The 18,600-nt window shown below is 49.2% G+C and overlaps 8 protein-coding genes across 8 annotated transcripts; 6 read left to right on the forward strand and 2 right to left on the reverse strand.

The window, feature by feature from the left end:
* Positions 1-812: 812 nt before the first annotated feature.
* N7455_009470 (UV-endonuclease UVE-1) lies at positions 813-2,932 on the forward strand (the record flags this gene model as incomplete). The annotated part of the gene is made up of 2 exons (XM_040954641.2): positions 813-1,325; positions 1,391-2,932. The coding sequence occupies 2 exons, from the start codon at positions 813-815 to the stop codon at positions 2,930-2,932; spliced, it is 2,055 nt and encodes a 684-aa protein (XP_040814780.2).
* An 879-nt stretch (positions 2,933-3,811) lies between these two features.
* Positions 3,812-6,310, forward strand: N7455_009471 (phosphatidate phosphatase App1 family protein; the record flags this gene model as incomplete). Its single annotated transcript, XM_040954749.2, has 1 exon — positions 3,812-6,310. The coding sequence occupies one exon, from the start codon at positions 3,812-3,814 to the stop codon at positions 6,308-6,310; it is 2,499 nt and encodes an 832-aa protein (XP_040814790.2).
* Positions 6,311-6,773: 463 nt separating this feature from the next.
* On the forward strand, positions 6,774-8,558 carry N7455_009472 (acyl-CoA dehydrogenase family protein). Its single transcript, XM_040954612.2, has 3 exons — positions 6,774-7,682; positions 7,739-8,107; positions 8,160-8,558. The coding sequence occupies exons 1-3, from the start codon at positions 6,847-6,849 to the stop codon at positions 8,494-8,496; spliced, it is 1,542 nt and encodes a 513-aa protein (XP_040814945.1). The 5' UTR covers positions 6,774-6,846; the 3' UTR covers positions 8,497-8,558.
* A 227-nt stretch (positions 8,559-8,785) lies between these two features.
* N7455_009473 (proteasome inhibitor PI31 family protein) lies at positions 8,786-9,908 on the forward strand (the record flags this gene model as incomplete). Its single annotated transcript, XM_040954718.2, has 2 exons — positions 8,786-8,969; positions 9,022-9,908. The coding sequence occupies 2 exons, from the start codon at positions 8,786-8,788 to the stop codon at positions 9,906-9,908; spliced, it is 1,071 nt and encodes a 356-aa protein (XP_040814863.2).
* Positions 9,909-10,306: 398 nt separating this feature from the next.
* N7455_009474 (serine/threonine-protein phosphatase) lies at positions 10,307-11,964 on the forward strand. Its single transcript, XM_040954692.2, has 6 exons — positions 10,307-10,673; positions 10,739-10,780; positions 10,840-10,945; positions 11,011-11,544; positions 11,598-11,670; positions 11,726-11,964. Exons 1-6 carry the CDS (start codon positions 10,512-10,514, stop codon positions 11,796-11,798), a joined length of 990 nt encoding a protein of 329 aa, XP_040814981.1. The 5' UTR covers positions 10,307-10,511; the 3' UTR covers positions 11,799-11,964.
* A 1,060-nt stretch (positions 11,965-13,024) lies between these two features.
* On the reverse strand, positions 13,025-14,028 carry N7455_009475 (uncharacterized protein; the record flags this gene model as incomplete). Its single annotated transcript, XM_040954551.2, has 2 exons — positions 13,025-13,526; positions 13,586-14,028. The coding sequence occupies 2 exons, from the start codon at positions 14,026-14,028 to the stop codon at positions 13,025-13,027; spliced, it is 945 nt and encodes a 314-aa protein (XP_040814977.2).
* A 797-nt stretch (positions 14,029-14,825) lies between these two features.
* Positions 14,826-15,785, reverse strand: N7455_009476 (uncharacterized protein; the record flags this gene model as incomplete). Its single annotated transcript, XM_040954760.2, has 1 exon — positions 14,826-15,785. One exon carries the CDS (start codon positions 15,783-15,785, stop codon positions 14,826-14,828), a length of 960 nt encoding a protein of 319 aa, XP_040815001.2.
* Positions 15,786-17,531: 1,746 nt separating this feature from the next.
* Positions 17,532-18,494, forward strand: N7455_009477 (uncharacterized protein; the record flags this gene model as incomplete). Its single annotated transcript, XM_040954534.2, has 1 exon — positions 17,532-18,494. The coding sequence occupies one exon, from the start codon at positions 17,532-17,534 to the stop codon at positions 18,492-18,494; it is 963 nt and encodes a 320-aa protein (XP_040815023.2).
* Positions 18,495-18,600: the final 106 nt, after the last annotated feature.

An 18,600-nucleotide genomic window follows, 5' to 3' on the forward strand; every position in this document is an offset into this window, starting at 1 on the left:
TTTAATCATCCAGTACAAAGTAGATAACCATCCAATAGACCTATGGACGTCAGCCGGTAAGTTTATGCTGACGCAAATTGGGTTCATTCTCATCTTTATTTAGCCCTGGAGGCCTTGCTAATAAAACCATTTGACCAAGTACGAGACCCAACCATATCTGCGTTCAGTCCTTGGGGAAAACGATATTTATCCTCGGGGCTAATTTAGTAGCACTTAAAGTCGAACTCTCAATGCAGATGTGTACATATAGATCAATTGAGCAGAGACGAGCTTCTCCTGGAGGACAGTGTATGTAATATGTACAACATGGTAATATATCAAAAGTCAGTAGTGTTTGTGTCTGCTGTACCACGCACCCACATGGCTGCAGAAAAGGATTGTTGCACGATCGAATTTTAGGTTTTGCATGATATTGTGACGTGTCCAATATAAATGAACTAACTACAGTTAGTTCTAGTGGAGTAGGCAACTTGTCCCGCTTTCTGCAGCTAGTCTTGCATCCGGCACTTTTGGCACTTTGGCACATTCTGACAGGACTTGTATATCTGGCCTGAGGCATCAATGGGTTCTTTCCAAGGTTGCACTATGTTATATATTATATATTATAGATATCCCAGGAAGTGATCGCAGATATGATTATATCAAGTTGTAATTTTGATGTTGATGTTGATGGGGTTGATGGGATTAACGAGGTTGATAGGTCCAGCGCGGTGAACGGTGAGTCGCGTTGATTAGCGCGTTATACAACATCCCGCCCTCACGAACTCCTCCAAACCCCAATATTCCTTGACCTACCTCCAAAAGTCCGCTGAATGGGTCGGTCTTTTCCTCGGCTGCTGCAGGGTCTGTCTATCCGTGTCAATTCCTTGGAAGCTACCCAACAGGGTCGACATACGTCATTGAGTATTCCTGAATTCGTGCCCGTGGCGAGAACCAGATCGCTCGCCCCAGTCCACAATGCCCATCATGCGGCTCACTGCGCTCTGCGCTTCTCGTTCTTCTCGTCTAAAAATGTTGCGCATCCCCTAAACATAACGAGGTCTACATTATCACGTGCATATTCACAAGGTCCTGGCCGAAAACCCAGCGCTCAGAATCCAGAAGATATGGTCAGGGCGACTGAGACGCCTGGGCCTGAGGCGAAGCCGGCGGATATCCTTAATGGAGATATACCCTTACCTGCTGGTCAGGCAGAGGCTGCATTGGACCCAGAGTCAGATGAGGACATTCCCGTTGATGTGGAAGAGCTAAAAGAGGCGCTCGGCCGGCCACCTCCGGTGAATAGTAGCTACCTTCCTCTTCCCTGGAAAGGCCGATTAGGATATGTGAGTTGCGCTGTGTTGGACACGATATCGCTCTCATCGGTGACCCTGGATTCTGACTTGAACAGGCTTGTCTAAACACGTACCTTCGCTATTCAACCCCTTCCGTATTCTGTTCTCGGACATGTCGAATCGCCTCTATACTCGAAAATCGACACCCACTCCAAGATCCCGACGAGCCCACACACCCGATTAAGAATCGTCCAGACCGCGACCAACCAGCCGACGTTGCACGCGGACAAGCCTTCGTCGAGGGGCTGGCATTGGCGAATGTACGCGATTTGGTGAAAATCATTCGGTGGAACGACAAATATGGCATTAAGTTCATGCGACTCAGCAGTGAGATGTTCCCATTTGCCAGTCACAAGGAATATGGCTATAAGCTGGCGCCGTTCGCCTCGGAGGTGCTCGCAGATGTAGGGCGTGTGGTTGCAGAACTTGGACACCGAGTGTCGGTTCACCCTGGCCAATTCACTCAATTTGGATCACCGAGGAAAGAAGTCATCGAAAACTCCGTTCGCGATCTCGAGTATCACTCGGAGATGCTCCAGCTACTCAAACTTCCCCCACAGCAGGACCGCGATGCGGTCATGATCCTTCATATGGGGGGAGTGTTTGGTGATAAGGCCGCCACACTAGATCGGTTCCGAGCAAACTACGCTATGTTGTCACAGGACATCAAAAACCGGTTGGTTCTGGAGAATGACGACGTGAGCTGGTCTGTTCACGATCTACTGCCTATTTGCGAGGAGCTCAACATCCCTCTTGTTCTCGACTATCACCACCATAATATCATTTTTGATGCTAATGAGGTCCGAGAAGGAACCGAGGACATCATCCCTCTCTACAAGCGTATATCAGCAACATGGTCTCGGAAGAATATCACTCAAAAGATGCACTATTCCGAACAAACTTCACCCGCCATCACCCCACGCCAACGGCGCAAACACAGCGCCCGCGTTACTACTCTGCCCCCTTGTGCGCCTACCATGGACCTGATGATTGAGGCCAAGGACAAAGAACAAGCCGTATTTGAGTTGATGAGAAACTTCAAACTCCCCGGCTACAATCTTGTGAACGAAATTATACCCTTCATGCGCCTTGACGAAAACCAACCGTTCAAACCACCCAAAAAATCCAAGAAGAACGGGGGCTTCGTGGACCTCGAAGGCTCAATACCACCGCCTCGCACCATACCAGACGAAGAAGTCGGAATGGGTGGACCGGATGGTCGAGTCTACTGGCCTGAGGGCATGGAGGAATGGCTCCGACCGGCAAAGAAAATCGTGAAGCCTAAAGCTACACCAAGTCCCAAGAAAAACGCCGCCAAAAAGGGTAAGATTGGGTCTATCGCAGACGATGCTCCCCTAGATATACCCATCAAGATAGAAACGCCAGTAAAGAAACCCGCCCGGGCCACGAAACGCACGCCTCCTTTGAGCAGGTCTCGGAAGCGCAAGGCTCCAGCGATTGAGTCCACCCCAGAATCTGAAGGGACTGCAAACACAGAAGAGATTTCCATGGAACTTGACAGTTCTCCGGCTTCGATATCACCTTCTCGACGAAGTTCACGTGCGAAGAAAGTGAACTACACCGAGGACAGTGCATAATTGGCGCTTGGTAGTTCTTGTATATTAGTATACGATTTCTTTTATCAGATCTCAAAGAGCAATAGGCTTTAGGGCTAGATTATAGATCAAAAATATATTCCATCGATGCAAAGCACTTGGGTATCTGCTTCTGCTTCCATATAGGCTCATATTTACGCATAAGCTACCCCTCTACAACCAACAGAATAAATGCTGAATGATTTGATAGATGATTATTCCTAGTAGTTTAAACACACAAAAAAAGACCAAAAATAGTATACTTCAATATAAAACCAGAATGTTCGGTCGCAACGCGGTGAGAGCATCCGAATAATCATCGTCATGGTCGATCTCTTCCCCGCAGCGAATCAACTTTCTACAGCCTTACTCCATACTCAACTTGGCTTTTTTTTCCCTCTCGGAATACTCTTACCCTGATCGTACATCATACCACACGAGATCCTGGCGCCCAAATCACGTTTCCGTTGGCCAATCCTCCGGTCGAGGCTCTCCCTCTTCAGACGCCCGCCTACCACTCTTTTCCCTTCCTTCCCCCGCGAACCTCGACCCAGTAGGCTCTCACGTATACTCCGTCTAATCATTGGCGCACACGGAACCAGACGAGCCCAAACCCGTCTCTGGGGCATCCGGCACGAAACCCTGCCCGCGCTCCGACACCGGGCCCAATCGCGAGTCTACCGAGCGATTGTCCAGCGACAAGCGCGACTCGCTACACGCGATAGCAGACTTGGCGGACGCCTTGTGACTTATCTTCTCGGAACCCGGCGACAGTCAAGGCCGTGGAAATCTACTACAGTAGCCGGTAACAAGCCAGCTACAAGATACCCGAAGTCAATCCGAGAGCCCCGCCACGGACCGAAGGACACAACCATAGACTCGATGTCGCAATCTGGACTTTCATCAACATGGGGCCCAGGTAGCGGTGATGCTGCTTCTGCCCCTGGTAGCCGCCGAAAGAAGGTCTACGAATATTTCAAAGCGGCCAATGAGCTACGCCAGACCTATACCTCACAATGGTCGGGTCAGAGGAATGAACATGATGAGGACTACTACAATACCCCTGGCGCATTCCCGGATGTCGAAATTGCACGGTCAGGCGATGAGGAGATGGTGGTCTTCCCTAGTTATGCCAGGAAATTGGCAGAGAAGAAGAGCACCGGTACCAGCACCCGTCCGCGACGTGACTCGTGGTCGGAAACTATCGATGATTACCGGGGTGCAACCCATGAGGATGATGACCTTTCCTCGCCTAATTGGGATGCATCGGAGACTGAAGATGCAGTCGTGGCCGTTGATGTGCGTGGCTGGATCTATTCTCCTGGTCGGGGACCGATGAGCCGAAAGCACCGGTTGATGATTGCTCTGGCCAGGAAGCTGAGCGGGATCTCTGCACCAACTGGAACTGCAAATGATGAAAACAACGACAAGGCTTCTGGGAAGGGAGATGATGAATACATCGACAAGGAAATCCAAACATTAGTCGCCAAGGCTGAAAAGGAAGCGGACCCGGCTTGGAAAGGCTCAAACGCGGAGCAGACACACCAACCTACTGCACCATTGAGTAAAGATGAATTATCTATAGCGAATGCCCATCTGATGGAAAGACTTCGTCCATTCTTGACGAATCCCGTTGGCAGCATGCCAGTGACAGTGTTCTTCTTCAACGACGATGAAAGCAAGTCTCGAAATATCTTGACGGATGAATCAGGCCATTTTACTCTTCGCGCTACACTACCTTTTGTGCCAACTCATATTCGTGTCTTGGCATCCGAGGAACTGTCTGTTGCAAGGCCGATTGAGGTCATTGATCCGGTTGGAATCAGTTTGATCAGTGACATCGATGATACAGTCAAGCACTCAGCCATTGCCAGCGGAGCGAAAGAGATGTTCCGCAACACCTTCGTCCGTGAATTAGATGAACTGACAGTCGAAGGAGTCAGCGACTGGTACTGCAAACTGGCCAATGAGGGTGTGCAAATTCACTATGTGTCGAATGCTCCCTGGCAGTTGTATCCTCTGCTTGAGCGGTACTTCAAAATGGTGGGATTACCTCCGGGCTCCTTCCATCTCAAACAGTACTCGGGCATGCTTCAAGGAATCTTTGAGCCCACCGCAGAGAGGAAACGGGGTTCATTAGAACAAATTCTGCGCGACTTCCCGGAACGCAAGTTCATTCTTGTCGGTGACAGTGGTGAAGCTGATCTGGAGGTTTACACTGAGATTGTGTTGGCAAATCCTGGCCAGATCCTTGGCATCTTCATTCGTGATGTTACGACCTCAGAAACCCAGAAGTTCTTCGACAAATCCGTGGGCCATCTGGACCAGTCTAAACGCAGTCACAGTTCACCAAATGTAGTGGACCACTCGGATGCCGCTACCAACAGACCGACACTGCCGCCTCGCGGTGGCACGACTGTTGACTCTGCAGTGCCCGTAGGCCATCATGAACAAGATCCAAAGGACCTTGACCTTGAAGACCTGATTGATCTCACAGATCTCATCATCGGCGATCAGCCACCTCCAGCGGGGCTTACACACCCCGCAACTCCACGACCACGTCCAGCGAAACCAATCAAACCATCTGCACTGCGGATGGTTTCTACACCAGCTGATTTGGCGAAGAGTTCCAGACCATCCTCTCTGCGCAACGTTGCTATACCTTCCAATGGGTCAGAAAAAGAACCCAACCCGACGGCAGCACAAGAGGCCCCCAAGCGCAAACCAGTCCCGCCTGTTCCACCCAGACGCGGAGTGCCCAAGACAGATTCATTGATCGATCTGGATCCCTCGCCTTCAACCCCTCAGAGCAGTGCTGAGACATCAACGAGTGGAGTTCCTTCTTCGTGGCTCAAAGGCCTCGATGATGGTTCTGCAGGTGCCCAGAGTCAATCGCAAGCTACACGCGCCAAGCCACCACCGCCTCGCCCCCCTCCACGTCGTACAAACACTGGGTCATCAACAACCAGTTCAGATCCCAGTCTATCAACTACATCAACTACGCCAGCTAGGACTCCGGCTTCTGCCAGTGGCATTCAATCATACCCAGCGGCAGCCGCCCAGGCCGCATACCAGGGGTTCCAGTATGCAAGCGACCGGCTCAACCTCTCGGGATCCGCCTCTGGGCCACGAAATTCTCCATCCAACCAATCAATTAGGAGAGTAGGGTCCAATGAGTCGGGAGTGCCGCCTGCACCCCTCCCAAATAAGCGCGAAGAGCTTTGGCGACGTCGTTGGGATCGCGCGAGCGAAGTGCTTGAACAGCACGGTGTTGTGCTAGGCAGCTGGCGGGTTGGAAACGATGCGCAGCCTGTTTGTGCGTGGTTAATGGAGCAGGCAATGAAAGATATCAAGGCTGATCGTTCGAAGGGAGATTATTAACGGCGTGTAAACATAAGATATGTCAAGATATGCTCATGAATACACTCCCAATTGATTTGAGATATATATTTTAGAACAAAGTTGGTCCGGCCGCTATGATAGCCTCTGATACATTCAAAGAAGCCTTTCCTCTTTGATCTTTCTCTACCTAAAAATAGATGCATCATATCTAGTAATGCTATGTTATCTTGCTCCTTACAGGACTTGTTGAAGCTAAAACTGACACGTACCGATGACACCTGCAGGTGGGTCGTGCGAGTTATAAACGTCCTTACTGATTTCAATTCAACAGCCTGGTATTGGCGAAAACATTTAATTATACAGGTACATATAGGGCCGACTAGTAATCGGAAGCTGATCCCGAGGTCCTCGTTGGTAGACTGTTGGGGTTGTAGCCAAGAGACCCGACGACGCTGACATCACAATTCTCGGGCCTCGGCTCAATTTGAAACAACAGTTGCATGATTGGCGACTTATAATCTGGGGTATTTACTTGTAACCCCCCCATTCTTTCCCCCCTTCATTCATATTAAAATATGCCATCGGAAACTCTCACACGTGCGGAGATCGCGAAGCACAACACCGAGGATTCCCTCTGGTGCATCATCGACCACCAAGTCTATGATCTAACCGATTTTGTCGACGCCCACCCCGGTGGTGCCGTTGTGCTTGCTCAAGTTGCTGGCCAGGACGCAACATCCGATTTCTACAACCTGCACCGCCAGGAGGTGCTGGAGAAATACCGTGACCAGCTTTGCATCGGTGTCGTCGAAGGCGAAAAACCCGAGGTCATCGTGCCCGTCCCTGGAGCTTTGAGCCCCGTGCCCTACGCAGAACCCCTATGGCTACGACCCCAATTTAAGTCCCCTTACTACAAGGAGACCCACCGACGCCTGCAGAAGGCCATCCGAGTGTTCACCGATAAATATGTGACGCCCGAAGCGCAAGAGAAAGAGCAGGATGGCACCTACATCAGCCAAGACCTAATCAACCGCATGGCCGAGACGAACATTCTGGCTATGCGACTGGGTCCCGGAAAGCATCTGCACAACCGTACCTTGCTCGGTGGAGCTGTGGATGGAAAGGAGTTTGATTATCTCCACGATATGATAATAGTACAGGAGTTAGTCCGTGCCAATGCCAGAGGCTTCCAGGATGGCAATATGGCCGGTATGGCTATTAGTTTGACAGCTGTCCAACAATGGCTGCATGATCCTGTACTCAAGGAGCGCCTCAATGATGAGGTATTGTCGGGCCAGAAGAAGATGTGTTTGGCTATCACCGAGGCCTTTGCTGGTAGTGATGTGGCGGGTCTGAAGACCACTGCAGAGAAGACTCCTGATGGGAAACATTATATTGTCAATGGAACAAAGTTAGTCGCATCGCATTTGTTGGTTGAATTAAGAGATTTGCGCTAACATGGCCCAGGAAATGGATCACGAATGGCATGTTCGCGGATTACTTTGTAACTGGCTGCCGTACCGAGAAGGGCTTCTCGGTTCTCTTGATTCCTCGCGGTGAGGGTGTGGAGACCAAGCAAATCAAGACCTCATATTCAACTGCCGCTGCCACTGCTTTCGTGCAGTTTGAGAATGTCAAGGTTCCGGTTGAGAATCTCCTAGGCGAGGAGCACAAAGGCTTCATCGTTATCATGAGCAACTTCAACCATGAGCGGTTTATGATGGTCGCTGCCGTGGTACGCATGTCAATGATGGTTGTGGAAGAGACAATGAAATGGTCCAACCAGCGCATTGTCTTTGGCAAGAAGTTGATTGAACAACCTGTTATTCGTCAAAAGTGAGTCTCTTGGATGATTTGTTGCCGGTATTTCTCTTCTAACACGCGACAGGATTGCTCGCATGATCTCCCTGGCTGAATCTAACCAGGCATGGCTTGAATCCATCGCCTACCAGATGTGCAACATGACATACGCCCAGCAAGCGAAGCATCTGGGTGGACCTATCGGACTGCTCAAGTCACACTGTACCCAAGCCGCAGGTGAGATTGCTAGCCTCGCCACGAACATCTTTGGTGGTCGTGGTATCACTCAGTCAGGAATGGGCAAGGTCATCGAGATGTTCCATCGCACATATAAGTTCGATGCCATCTTGGGTGGAACTGAGGAGATTTTGGCAGATTTGGGAGTGAGGCAGGCAATGAAGGATTTCCCGAAATCGATGTTATAGAGGGGAAGCTTCTTGTCAATCAAATTATTCTTTTCATAAACCTAGGAGTGCTTGTACTTTGTATGTTTTGTATGCAGCTCTCCGCTTGGCCAAAAATAGAAAAGGCAAGTGGGGCAGATAGCTGGAACGGGGAATCCTTGTTCCGACGCCACATCTTTCCCAAGGCAGCTAGCTCCAGGTGAGGTCACCCTGGGCATCAGTGAGCCGCATCATCACCCCATCTCTTAATATTTGTCAGATTCTCTACTATCTAATATTCCACGTCTGAAATATACAAAATTTGTCAAAAATGGCTCCAGCGGATACTCTTCGCCAGGATAATATCCTCGACCTTGCTGTCAGAGCTATCCAACCCTCAGGGGACGGACAGCCGAGTCTCAAAACACCATACGAGGCTGTGGCTCTGATCGGCCATGCATGCATGGTAGCAGTTGATTTCAGACTAGTCGGTCTCGGTGAAGACCACAACTTAGGTATGTCAGGTATCTTCCGATCGCACCGGTGTACTCTTATTGACTTTCCCAGAAACATCTACAGATACACCTTCCCTCCCCGCAGAATGGAACGCTAACGATACCTTTGCCTTTCGGTATGCACATGCGCAGTCTTCGATGCAGTATCTACTCAAAGTGAGTCGACTGGGAAATAATGCAGTGATCTTTGCACTGGCTTTGGGCGATGACCGGACCAGCTCGTTCGACATCCCCCACAAAGACTACATCTCCAACTCCGCGCTTCCTCTATCTTCCTCAGACAACATCACTGCGTCCTTGCGAGATGTTTTCATCTCGCCGGCTCGACTAGGCGACTTGGTCGGTTTGTTCAAAATCAACGTGATCCAGAAACTCGCGCCCGGTTTGTACAAAGAGGGGTATGAAGATCCTAGCCAACCACCCAGAGCAAGGCCACAAGAAGAAAGACAACCGGATATTCCCCAGGATGGCTCCCTCCCCGAGCCTGCCCGTCCACGTCCATTTGATGATCCCCTAGCGGCAGCTCCTCGCCGCTCCAACCCACCAGACTTTGCCCCGCCCGGCTTCGAAGATGAGTTTGAGGTCAACCGGCCCCCACGAGGATATCCAGGAGGACTTGGAGGCAGAAGTCCGTACAACATCGGAGAACGAGATCTCTACCCAGCAGGACTTGGTCCTAATGATCCTTTGCGCGGGTCTATGGGCCCTGGCTTTGGTCCAGGTGGCGGGGGCATGCATCCTACATTTGATGACCCTCTCTTCGGTGGAGGAGGTGGCAATGGTGGATATGACCCCCGTGTGCCTCCCGGTGCAAGATATGATCCCGTAGGACCTGGGGAGCCACCTGTTGGTCGTAATCGAGGACCTTTCGGTAATAATGGACGAGGTGGGGGCGGCTTTGGTGGGTTTGGTGGTGGATTTGGCGGGGACATTATCTAACGAGTGACGAGCAAGTGAGAATGGGACAAAGAAGAAGAAGAAGAAGAAGAAGATTCTTTGTTCCTAAATGACTTAAATCTATTTCAACACTGACAAGAATAACAAGAAGCTACAACCATATCTCAATGGCCCTGTTTGATGTCTTTCCTGCCGTACGTTTTTGGTTGCATTGTGTGGAACATCTTCCTATACACCTATTTTATTGTCTTGTTGGAGGTTCTACACAAACCAACAATAATCAAGATATAAACCCCGTAGTCGTTCTGTATAAATAGTGTAGTTGATAACTTTGAATTACGTAGTGAGTCCTGGAGAAAGCGGTGTGTGGCTGAAGTGTGGCGCATCTGTTCACCACTCTCAACTTGACCTTCCCGAACTCCCATCTCTTCTCCCTTTCTCGCGTTCCCAAATCCCATCCCCTTATCCCTTGAATCAATCTTGGGAAGTTGACTTTTAATTGAATTTCCATCTGGAGCGTAATTATTCCACATATTTCCCAAACCCCACGATACGTGCGCCCATCCACGAATTCCATTGTTTTCTCACGAGACCGCCCCTCCCCAGCTGGCCCCTCCTTTTCAGCCAGCTGAGCATACCGACGCAATGGATACCAGCATGGAAATCGATACTGCGCGGTCTCCCGAGCCACACCACCTGTCGCCAACAAGCGACCCGGGATCCATACCGACTCTGGACGGCTGGATCGAGAGTTTGATGACTTGCAAGCAATTAGCGGAGGAAGATGTGCGACGGCTGTGCGATCGGGTGGGTTCCTTATTTTGACAGATTGATAATGATGAGCTCAAGTTGATCATCTATGTGTCTTCCAGGCAAGAGAGGTATTGCAGGAGGAATCCAATGTGCAGCCAGTGGTATGTTTCTCGGTCGGGTTGTTGTTTTGCCCGCCCAGCCCACTGACCTATTCGAACAGAAATGCCCAGTGACAGTCTGCGGTGACATACACGGACAGTTCCACGACTTAATGGAACTTTTCCGCATTGGTGGTCCTAACCCGGATACAAACTACCTCTTCATGGGTGAGTGGGCGACGGTCGGATGAACGCGTTGTGGGGTAACGTTTTTAATTTTTTTCTTAATATAGGTGACTACGTCGACCGTGGTTACTACTCAGTTGAGACAGTGACCCTCCTGGTCTCCCTGAAGATCCGTTACCCTCAGCGTATTACCATCCTCCGTGGAAACCACGAGTCCCGACAGATCACACAGGTCTACGGATTCTATGACGAATGTCTCCGCAAATACGGCAATGCTAATGTGTGGAAATACTTCACCGACCTTTTCGACTACCTTCCCCTCACTGCTCTCATCGAAAACCAGATTTTCTGTCTTCACGGTGGACTGAGTCCGTCCATTGACACTCTCGACAATATCCGGTCACTTGATCGCATCCAAGAAGTTCCCCACGAGGGTCCTATGTGTGATTTGCTCTGGAGTGATCCCGATGACCGATGCGGATGGGGAATCTCTCCCCGTGGTGCAGGATACACGTTCGGACAGGACATTTCCGAAGCCTTCAACCACAACAACGGCTTGACTCTTGTGGCACGTGCCCATCAATTGGTGATGGAAGGATATAACTGGTCGCAGGATCGAAACGTGGTCACTATTTTCTCAGGTATGTTTTGCGTCGCTTAGACTTGATAGATCAAAGCACTAACCCGACTACAGCACCAAATTACTGTTACCGCTGCGGCAACCAGGCCGCTATTATGGAGATTGACGAGCATTTGAAATACACATTGTGAGCACACCTGTACAGTTTCTCGCTTGTTGGATATCCTACTGACATTATCCAGCCTACAATTCGACCCTTGCCCCCGGGCGGGAGAACCTATGGTATCGAGGCGCACACCTGACTATTTCCTTTGATAGATTTCATTTTTGTCCTTCGAGAGGCAATTGGACTGGCGGAGAATGGGGGTTGCAATCGAACAGGGCTCTCGCCTACTTAATTCTGTATGGTTCGATGCCTGGCCACTTGTTGATACCAATCATGAAAATAAAAGACCATTTGCAAGACCCGGTTCCATGACACGATAGGGATACGCTGGGGGCGGGGTATATTCCGGATCGTCCTTGGTCTAGTTAATTGAGGTAATAGGGCTCTATCGTTGGTATTGCTAGGGCCTCAGATATACGCCTTGAAGGCTCAAATCCAATATTATTTTGCTAATAACTGGCACTAGATGATTGATGGCAGTTTGCAGGTTTATAAGTGTCCGAACTTTCATCGAGATTAGGCGCTTCATCACTGCTAGTACGGGTCTTCTCATCATTTCTCGGTGTCTCCTAGTGGTCTAGCTTCTGCCATGAATCAGTCCATGATTCGAGATTAGATGTTTCCGAAACCACTGATCAGTACGAGCAACGCTGAGGCTTCACGCCAGCAAATGGCCGCCTGAATCTTGTCGAAATAAGGCACTGGTTGAACGGGCCAAGGGATAATTCAAAGTTTTGCCGATCTAGGGCTGATAGCCCAAAAATGCCCGAGCCCTAGGGGATCTAAGTATATGTGCAATCAACCTCTTCGGAACCTCGAAAAGTCCTCCTTCGGGCTTCTCTGCATTGAATGGAGGATAAAGTGACAACAATCTGGCCGAAATATTCCGTACCGCCAGATGGCTATGATTGAGCTCAAATCGCCCATGAGAAACCCCTCCAATCACGAACCTGCTCTACTCTACCTTTTGAGAGAGCTGCGGCAACTCCCTCAACGTACGGCCCAATGTACGGCCCAACGAATAGATCCGGGTCATTTTGCAGCGATTCGATTTTGTCGAATTAAATCAAGCTATTTACTAAAATCTTGGTGATCTCAACGTCACGTGCGTAGGATATGAAGAGCTTTGATGGAAGGTTTGGTTCAAGAATGTGTTTCAGGCCACATCTCTACTGCTGCTAAAGGGCTGTAGCGGAATCTTGCTGTTGGAGGGGGCCAATTCAACGTTCATTCCAGGGTCGTCGGAAACGTGCTGTACTTGATGTCTAGTGTGACTTCCACGCAGGACTCATTGCAGGAGATGGAAAGCCTACTCTGTACCTCCCTTATATAAAGAACTTCAATGAAGCTTGAATTTTACATTACCGAATATCTATTACAGGATAATCATAGTCACGCCCAGTGCCACCGCAACAGTCAAACCCCCGATAATCGCACCAAATCCATCCAAGGAAGACGCTCTGCTACCGACTCTATACGCAGCGTTCGACGTAGAAGCAGCAATCCCCGTAGCTTCGGAGCTAGCAGTGCCGGTTCCAGCCTCAGTCCCAGTAGATTTAGCACTGGTAGACGCAACCGTAACCCCAGCTGCCTCCAGATCAGACCGATGATGCACCATAGTAATCATAGGAACAAAAGAGATAGCCGTCAGCACACTCTCGGCTCCATGAGGAAAGGATGTAGACGAAGTCGACGTAGTAGCGCTCACAAATGAGTTCACATCGTAGGTGTCTGTCATCGTGATATCGGAATACACATGTGTCCAGGTTACCTTCTCCCAACTGTAATCACTATCCACGTAGACCTCGCAACCGACGCTGGGCTTGTAGGTTGGGACTTGAGCGATACATTGACCGAGACCATTCGGCGTCATGGAGCTAGAGGATGAATTAGCCCAAGTCTAAGTTCGTTGTAATCAAAACCGATGTCGACTTACCTGGGACAGCAAAGCGCTATCGTCTGACTCGGCTCCAACAAACTCGCCAATAGTGTCACAGGCTCCTCATAAGACGGGATCTTACGCTCCGAGGTGGTCAAGAATCCTGAAGTACTCAGCGACTTATCATCGCGCGCAGCCATGCCAATCGTCTCCCAGCCGGAAGGACAATATAATCCCGGCGAGTAGTATCCCGCAGAAGCGACCCATTTTTTCTCATCGTACCACGTTGCCGACGTGGTCGTGCCTGGCGGCATACAGTCCCAGTCGCTCGTTGATGTAGGACAGGAGACTTGGAATTGGACTTGAGTCATATAGTCATCGATCAGGGCTAGGGAGAGTCTATCCGTCGCGGTACAGCTGGGCGCCGGGGTGAATGTTGTCGTTATGGGGCCGTAGTTTTCAAAGGTCCAGTATCCGCCGGCGACGGCTGCGGTAGTCATGATGGCAAAAGTTATACAACCCGGACGTTTGTTGAGTTCCTGGTAGGAAAATATTTGATCTCTCAAGAGGGAAGATTCGTGCAGTCAACTCGCATGTTAGTGTAGGGCCCTGTGGTACTTTAGCCACAGACTAAAGTTGGATAGTTAAATTACCATCACTAACTAGCACTCCGTAGTGCTCCTCGAAATGATCAAATGAGGCTTAACGTGCTTGGCTTTTAGTTGCTAGCGGGGCCAATTGCCGGTTTGACCGGCTGGGCAAGCAACCGAGTCCACTTAGATCTTTAGGCTAGGGCTCACTTGGGTTAGTGGTGTCTTACAGGGTCGTATAGAACGAGAAAATTGCCCCTGACTTTGAGGCTTTTAAGACTTGGTGGGGTTAAGCGAGGTGTAGACTAGTGATTCTCAGTCTTGACGAGCGAGGCCGCTGTAGCAACTCCCCCTCACAATGGTCTGGCGAGAGTGAACTGATCTACCCGAGTGCCAATAAACATGTACTTTGCATTCTGCTAATGATACTATAGAGCATCTCCCAAATAAAGTCGACAGAATTAACTAGTGAACGGATAAGAGAGCGTAGAGATGTGCTAAATTTCTTATACGAGTTGAGGAAATCTAACGGATGGAAGGTTCGAAGAGCAAGGCAAGTCACTATGAATCACTACTAGTAGCAGCGCGGTTATCATCAATATTAATATATATAGAATATCGCTCTATCCGCAAATGTTATAAAACACACAGCCTGTGCGCTCGAATAATATAATGTACACCTTGAAATGCAATGATCTTCTCTCAGGTTATTTTGTTTCTTCGGCCAGCTCCTTGGACAAGGTGCTACCATTACTCTCGATATCCCGTTCATCATGAGCCGGAAGAGGAAGATGACTTCCATTCTCATCTCGTCTGTAGTGGCGCACTTTCGAGCTTCTATTCGGAACCCAGAATCGCTGGTCAACACGACCGACGAAGAAGATAGCCACGACCGAAATATCAATAGTGAAATTAAAGATATAGAAGCAGGCCTTGCTGTGATACCAAGCTGGGTCGGTGATAGGACGAGGTGGCATCCAAGAGGTACCGGCACGGAATGATGCGCCCAGGCAGAGCAACGAGCCGACAAGTCCGACGATGAAGATTTTGGCAACCCAGCTACCAGAACCAACCTGTTGGATTTGCCTTCTGTTTGGAGACAGGAGGACAGACAGGAGAAGAGGAAGTGGTAGGAACGAGACGATGGCGAAGTAGGTCTGGCCGTAGAGCTGGATATCACGATCGATGCGAAGGGTGTTCGGGTTGAGAGTATACGAACTCTGAATAACACAAGTGATGACCATAATTATCGTCACGGCCACCAGAGCATACAGTGCTTTGAATGCCAAGGATACTGGTCGGGACCATCCGACGACTGGGTAGACAGCTCGGAACATACGCTGTACGTATAGCAAGTTCAAGATGAAAAGCAGTAACACACCCGCTGCAACGAAGATCTGTGCTGCAATGGCGATTCTAGCGTTGGTCGGGTGACAGGCCCAGGCGATGCGCATGATATTAGCGACAATCCGCGACATGCAGAAGCCAAATGTTACACCCGATGGAATGAATTTGTGGCCTCTGGCGAGGTTGCGGCGAAGCAGAGTCATGTGGCAGGCGCCACCGGCGATGAAAAGGGCGAGGAAGACGGCGCATATTGGGACATCGAGGGGGATTGTTGGTCGACCTCCCACTGAGGCTATTTTAGACATATAGGGTCCTGCCATCTTCTAGGGGGATTGGTTAGTTAGGGTTGGCTGTAGGGCTGAAGGTTGGAGAACGAACTCTAAAGTGTTGAGATATATTTCCTCGTTTTGATTCAGAGTGCACAGAAGGTGATTCTGTGAAATATTGTTCGTTGGTGTTTTTTTGGACTGTGCCTGGAATTGGAATGTATTGAAGTGTAGTTCATACAACATGTGAAGTACAGATGCCCCCAAGTCTTATATTTTAGTTCAGTCCCCGAGCTTCTATGTTTTCTTTGAAAAAATATTATATCTCGCAGATCGGCCTCCATTTGACCGCGACAAATCCAAGATTTTCCTGGTTTCAGCCATAGTTAACGATTTGCGTTGAAGATGTCGGTGTTAGGAGCCCTCGCTCCCGGGGTCGGTCGGACACCGAGACGCCGACCACCGACATAACATTGAAGGTTACATAGTTATGTAGTTAACTATAACTAGGTTTTAAAGCCCTCGAAGACAATACCTCTTATCAGGACCCTAGATGTTGCTGATTATACAACTGAGTATTTTGTTTTTTTTTCTAAGAAATTTCCACGTTGAAGTCAATACATATGCACAGATAGACCTTAGAACCCTTCATACCGGGCAGTTCCTGATAACCTTACGTAAACTTCGCCAGGCGTCTAGGGAGTTATCCCTGTGGACATATACGACCATTCACCAAGGATTCAGTGGCAAAATATGAACATTAATATGCTAACTTTCCATCTGAGTGGATAGGTGTCCACAAATGCTTAACACAAGTCGTATATCCCGAGCTAGGGAAACAAGACAGGAGATAAGAGTTTACTGAACTTGGAAGAAAAAACAATGTCGTACGTTACACCAGTTAACCTTCTGTTGTATAAGAATAAGCATACCTTATAATGGAGGTAATAGCCCACATTGTAATCTGTACTGTTTATAATACTAGGCGCACCTAAAGTATTTCATCAACGAACATAATCTCCATACGGGACACGAACAGAAACAAAAATATGACTGAAACGAAGGTGAACACCAAGCAATCGTAGCACGGGAGTTAGTTAGTCCAGCTCCGAAGATGAAGTCAGAGATCGGAGAATCAGAGAATCAGAGAATCAGAGAACCGATGACCTTTTGAGGCTGAGGAAGAAGCTAAACCAAATCGAGCGCAATCCGCGAGATGTGGGTCCCAGAAAAGTGGGGAACAAGTTATAGATCTCGCGAGATGCACCAAAAGAGGGAAATTGGTTTAAGTGTCAAGCATTTCTTTTAATTTTGATAATAATATATATAAGGCAGAATATGCACCTCCTTTTGCCATGACTTCGATCTCCAGAAACACAATCCTTTGTCATGGCGCAACGTCAATCTCATTCATCCCCTCCGCCGTATGTGGTTTCGTCGCCAAGTTTACACTACGACGACTCTGTTTCAAACAATATTCATGGATGGACATACCGAGAGCCAAATTACGCCACGTCATCCCGACCTATTGATCACCCACAGCAACAGCCTGAATATTGGCCCCCCTCAGCATACCGAGGTTCCGGCGATACATATCAGCAACCATGGGTTCAATATCCAAATACAGAACTATCAGCACCCCCCTTGTACCCGGTTCAAAATCAAAACAACTTCGTTCAACAACAACACGTTGCGCGGTGCGCAAGACTATGTGTGATACCTCGTAAGAACACTCCCATCAAACGCAAACAGCCATATTGACCCCAAGCAGAGATTACCAAAGTTTTCGGCGGCGCCAATATGAGTCCCTTCGCCAGAGCCCGGGCTAGGGAACTTGAGGCCCAAACCGGGCTGACCCAAGGAGACCTCCTCTGTTTCATCGACGGCCTCAACGAAGCATTTTTAGCTAACCCCGCTCTGCAAGCGACCAACAAAATCGCTATGCTTGTCGGCTTTGTCCCGCTAGCAACAGCCCAGATGGTCGGAGGTGGGCTGCAAGTTGCTGCAGGTTTAGGTAGCGCGGGTGTCTCAGCTGTACGGACCAAGCAGTATTTGAAGAAGGCCAATGAGGTCATTTTCAATCCAAAGGGACTCTTGGTCAGAGTTGTCAAAACTGATAAGATGCTTTCGCTAGTTGGAGTGCGAGATTCAAGGATCTTTTCAGGAGAGCAATATCGGGTTCTTGTCGGCGGGGATGAGAGTCAAAGCCACAGCCCCCTAGCATCTAGAATGGCGGCTCTGGGTGACCGCGTGATGTCTCTGACCTTCGACGAATTGGCGGCTCCTGTTGATGAAGACAACTGGATGAAGAAATGGGGAGCTTACTCTGCGCAAAGGGCAGAGAAAAAGCAACTTGAAAAATTGCAAAAAGAGAGACGGTATAAGAAAACGGACAAGAAAGAGAAGAAAGACAAGAAGAGCCGACGGAATGAGCGCAAGGTGGATCACGCAGTCGCCGACTTACAAGACGATATAGAGGATATCAAGGAGAGAATGCAGTCCTTGAATCCAAGACAGCCAGATGAAAGTAAAACTGGGCGGGAATTGCTGCGAGAGCTGAGGTCGTTGGAGAGAAAGTTGGTCGAGCTGGAGGAAGACAGGGAAGACAACTTGTCTCAAAATAGTGACAAAAGAGAGAGAAGACAAGCTAAAAAAGACCAGAAGCAAGCGAAATGGGTCAACAAGCTTCACTGGATAGTGATCCTGCCAGCGGATGCAAGCACAGATGACGAGGAGCACGACTTGGATTCAGATGATAGATGAATACATGGTACTTCATACAATAATCAGATGTCCTTTCCCATGTACATCACAGATAGACCAGTTGACACATGCATTCACCATAAGATAAAAGTTCGCCGTAGGGGTT

This window comes from Penicillium solitum (assembly GCF_028829755.1).
Source record: "Penicillium solitum strain IBT 25940 chromosome Unknown utg000008l_segment0_segment0, whole genome shotgun sequence".
Lineage (NCBI taxonomy): Eukaryota > Fungi > Ascomycota > Eurotiomycetes > Eurotiales > Aspergillaceae > Penicillium > Penicillium solitum.

Coding starts and splice junctions, on each gene's coding strand:
- N7455_009472 (XM_040954612.2), top strand. CDS start 6,847: ATGCCATCGGAAACTCTCACACGTGCGGAGATCGCGAAGCACAACACC. Junction 7,683..7,738: donor TATATTGTCAATGGAACAAA/GTTAGTCGCATC, acceptor AACATGGCCCAG/GAAATGGATCACGAATGGCA. Junction 8,108..8,159: donor CAACCTGTTATTCGTCAAAA/GTGAGTCTCTTG, acceptor AACACGCGACAG/GATTGCTCGCATGATCTCCC.
- N7455_009474 (XM_040954692.2), top strand. CDS start 10,512: ATGGATACCAGCATGGAAATCGATACTGCGCGGTCTCCCGAGCCACAC. Junction 10,946..11,010: donor TACAAACTACCTCTTCATGG/GTGAGTGGGCGA, acceptor TTCTTAATATAG/GTGACTACGTCGACCGTGGT. Junction 11,671..11,725: donor GAGCATTTGAAATACACATT/GTGAGCACACCT, acceptor GACATTATCCAG/CCTACAATTCGACCCTTGCC.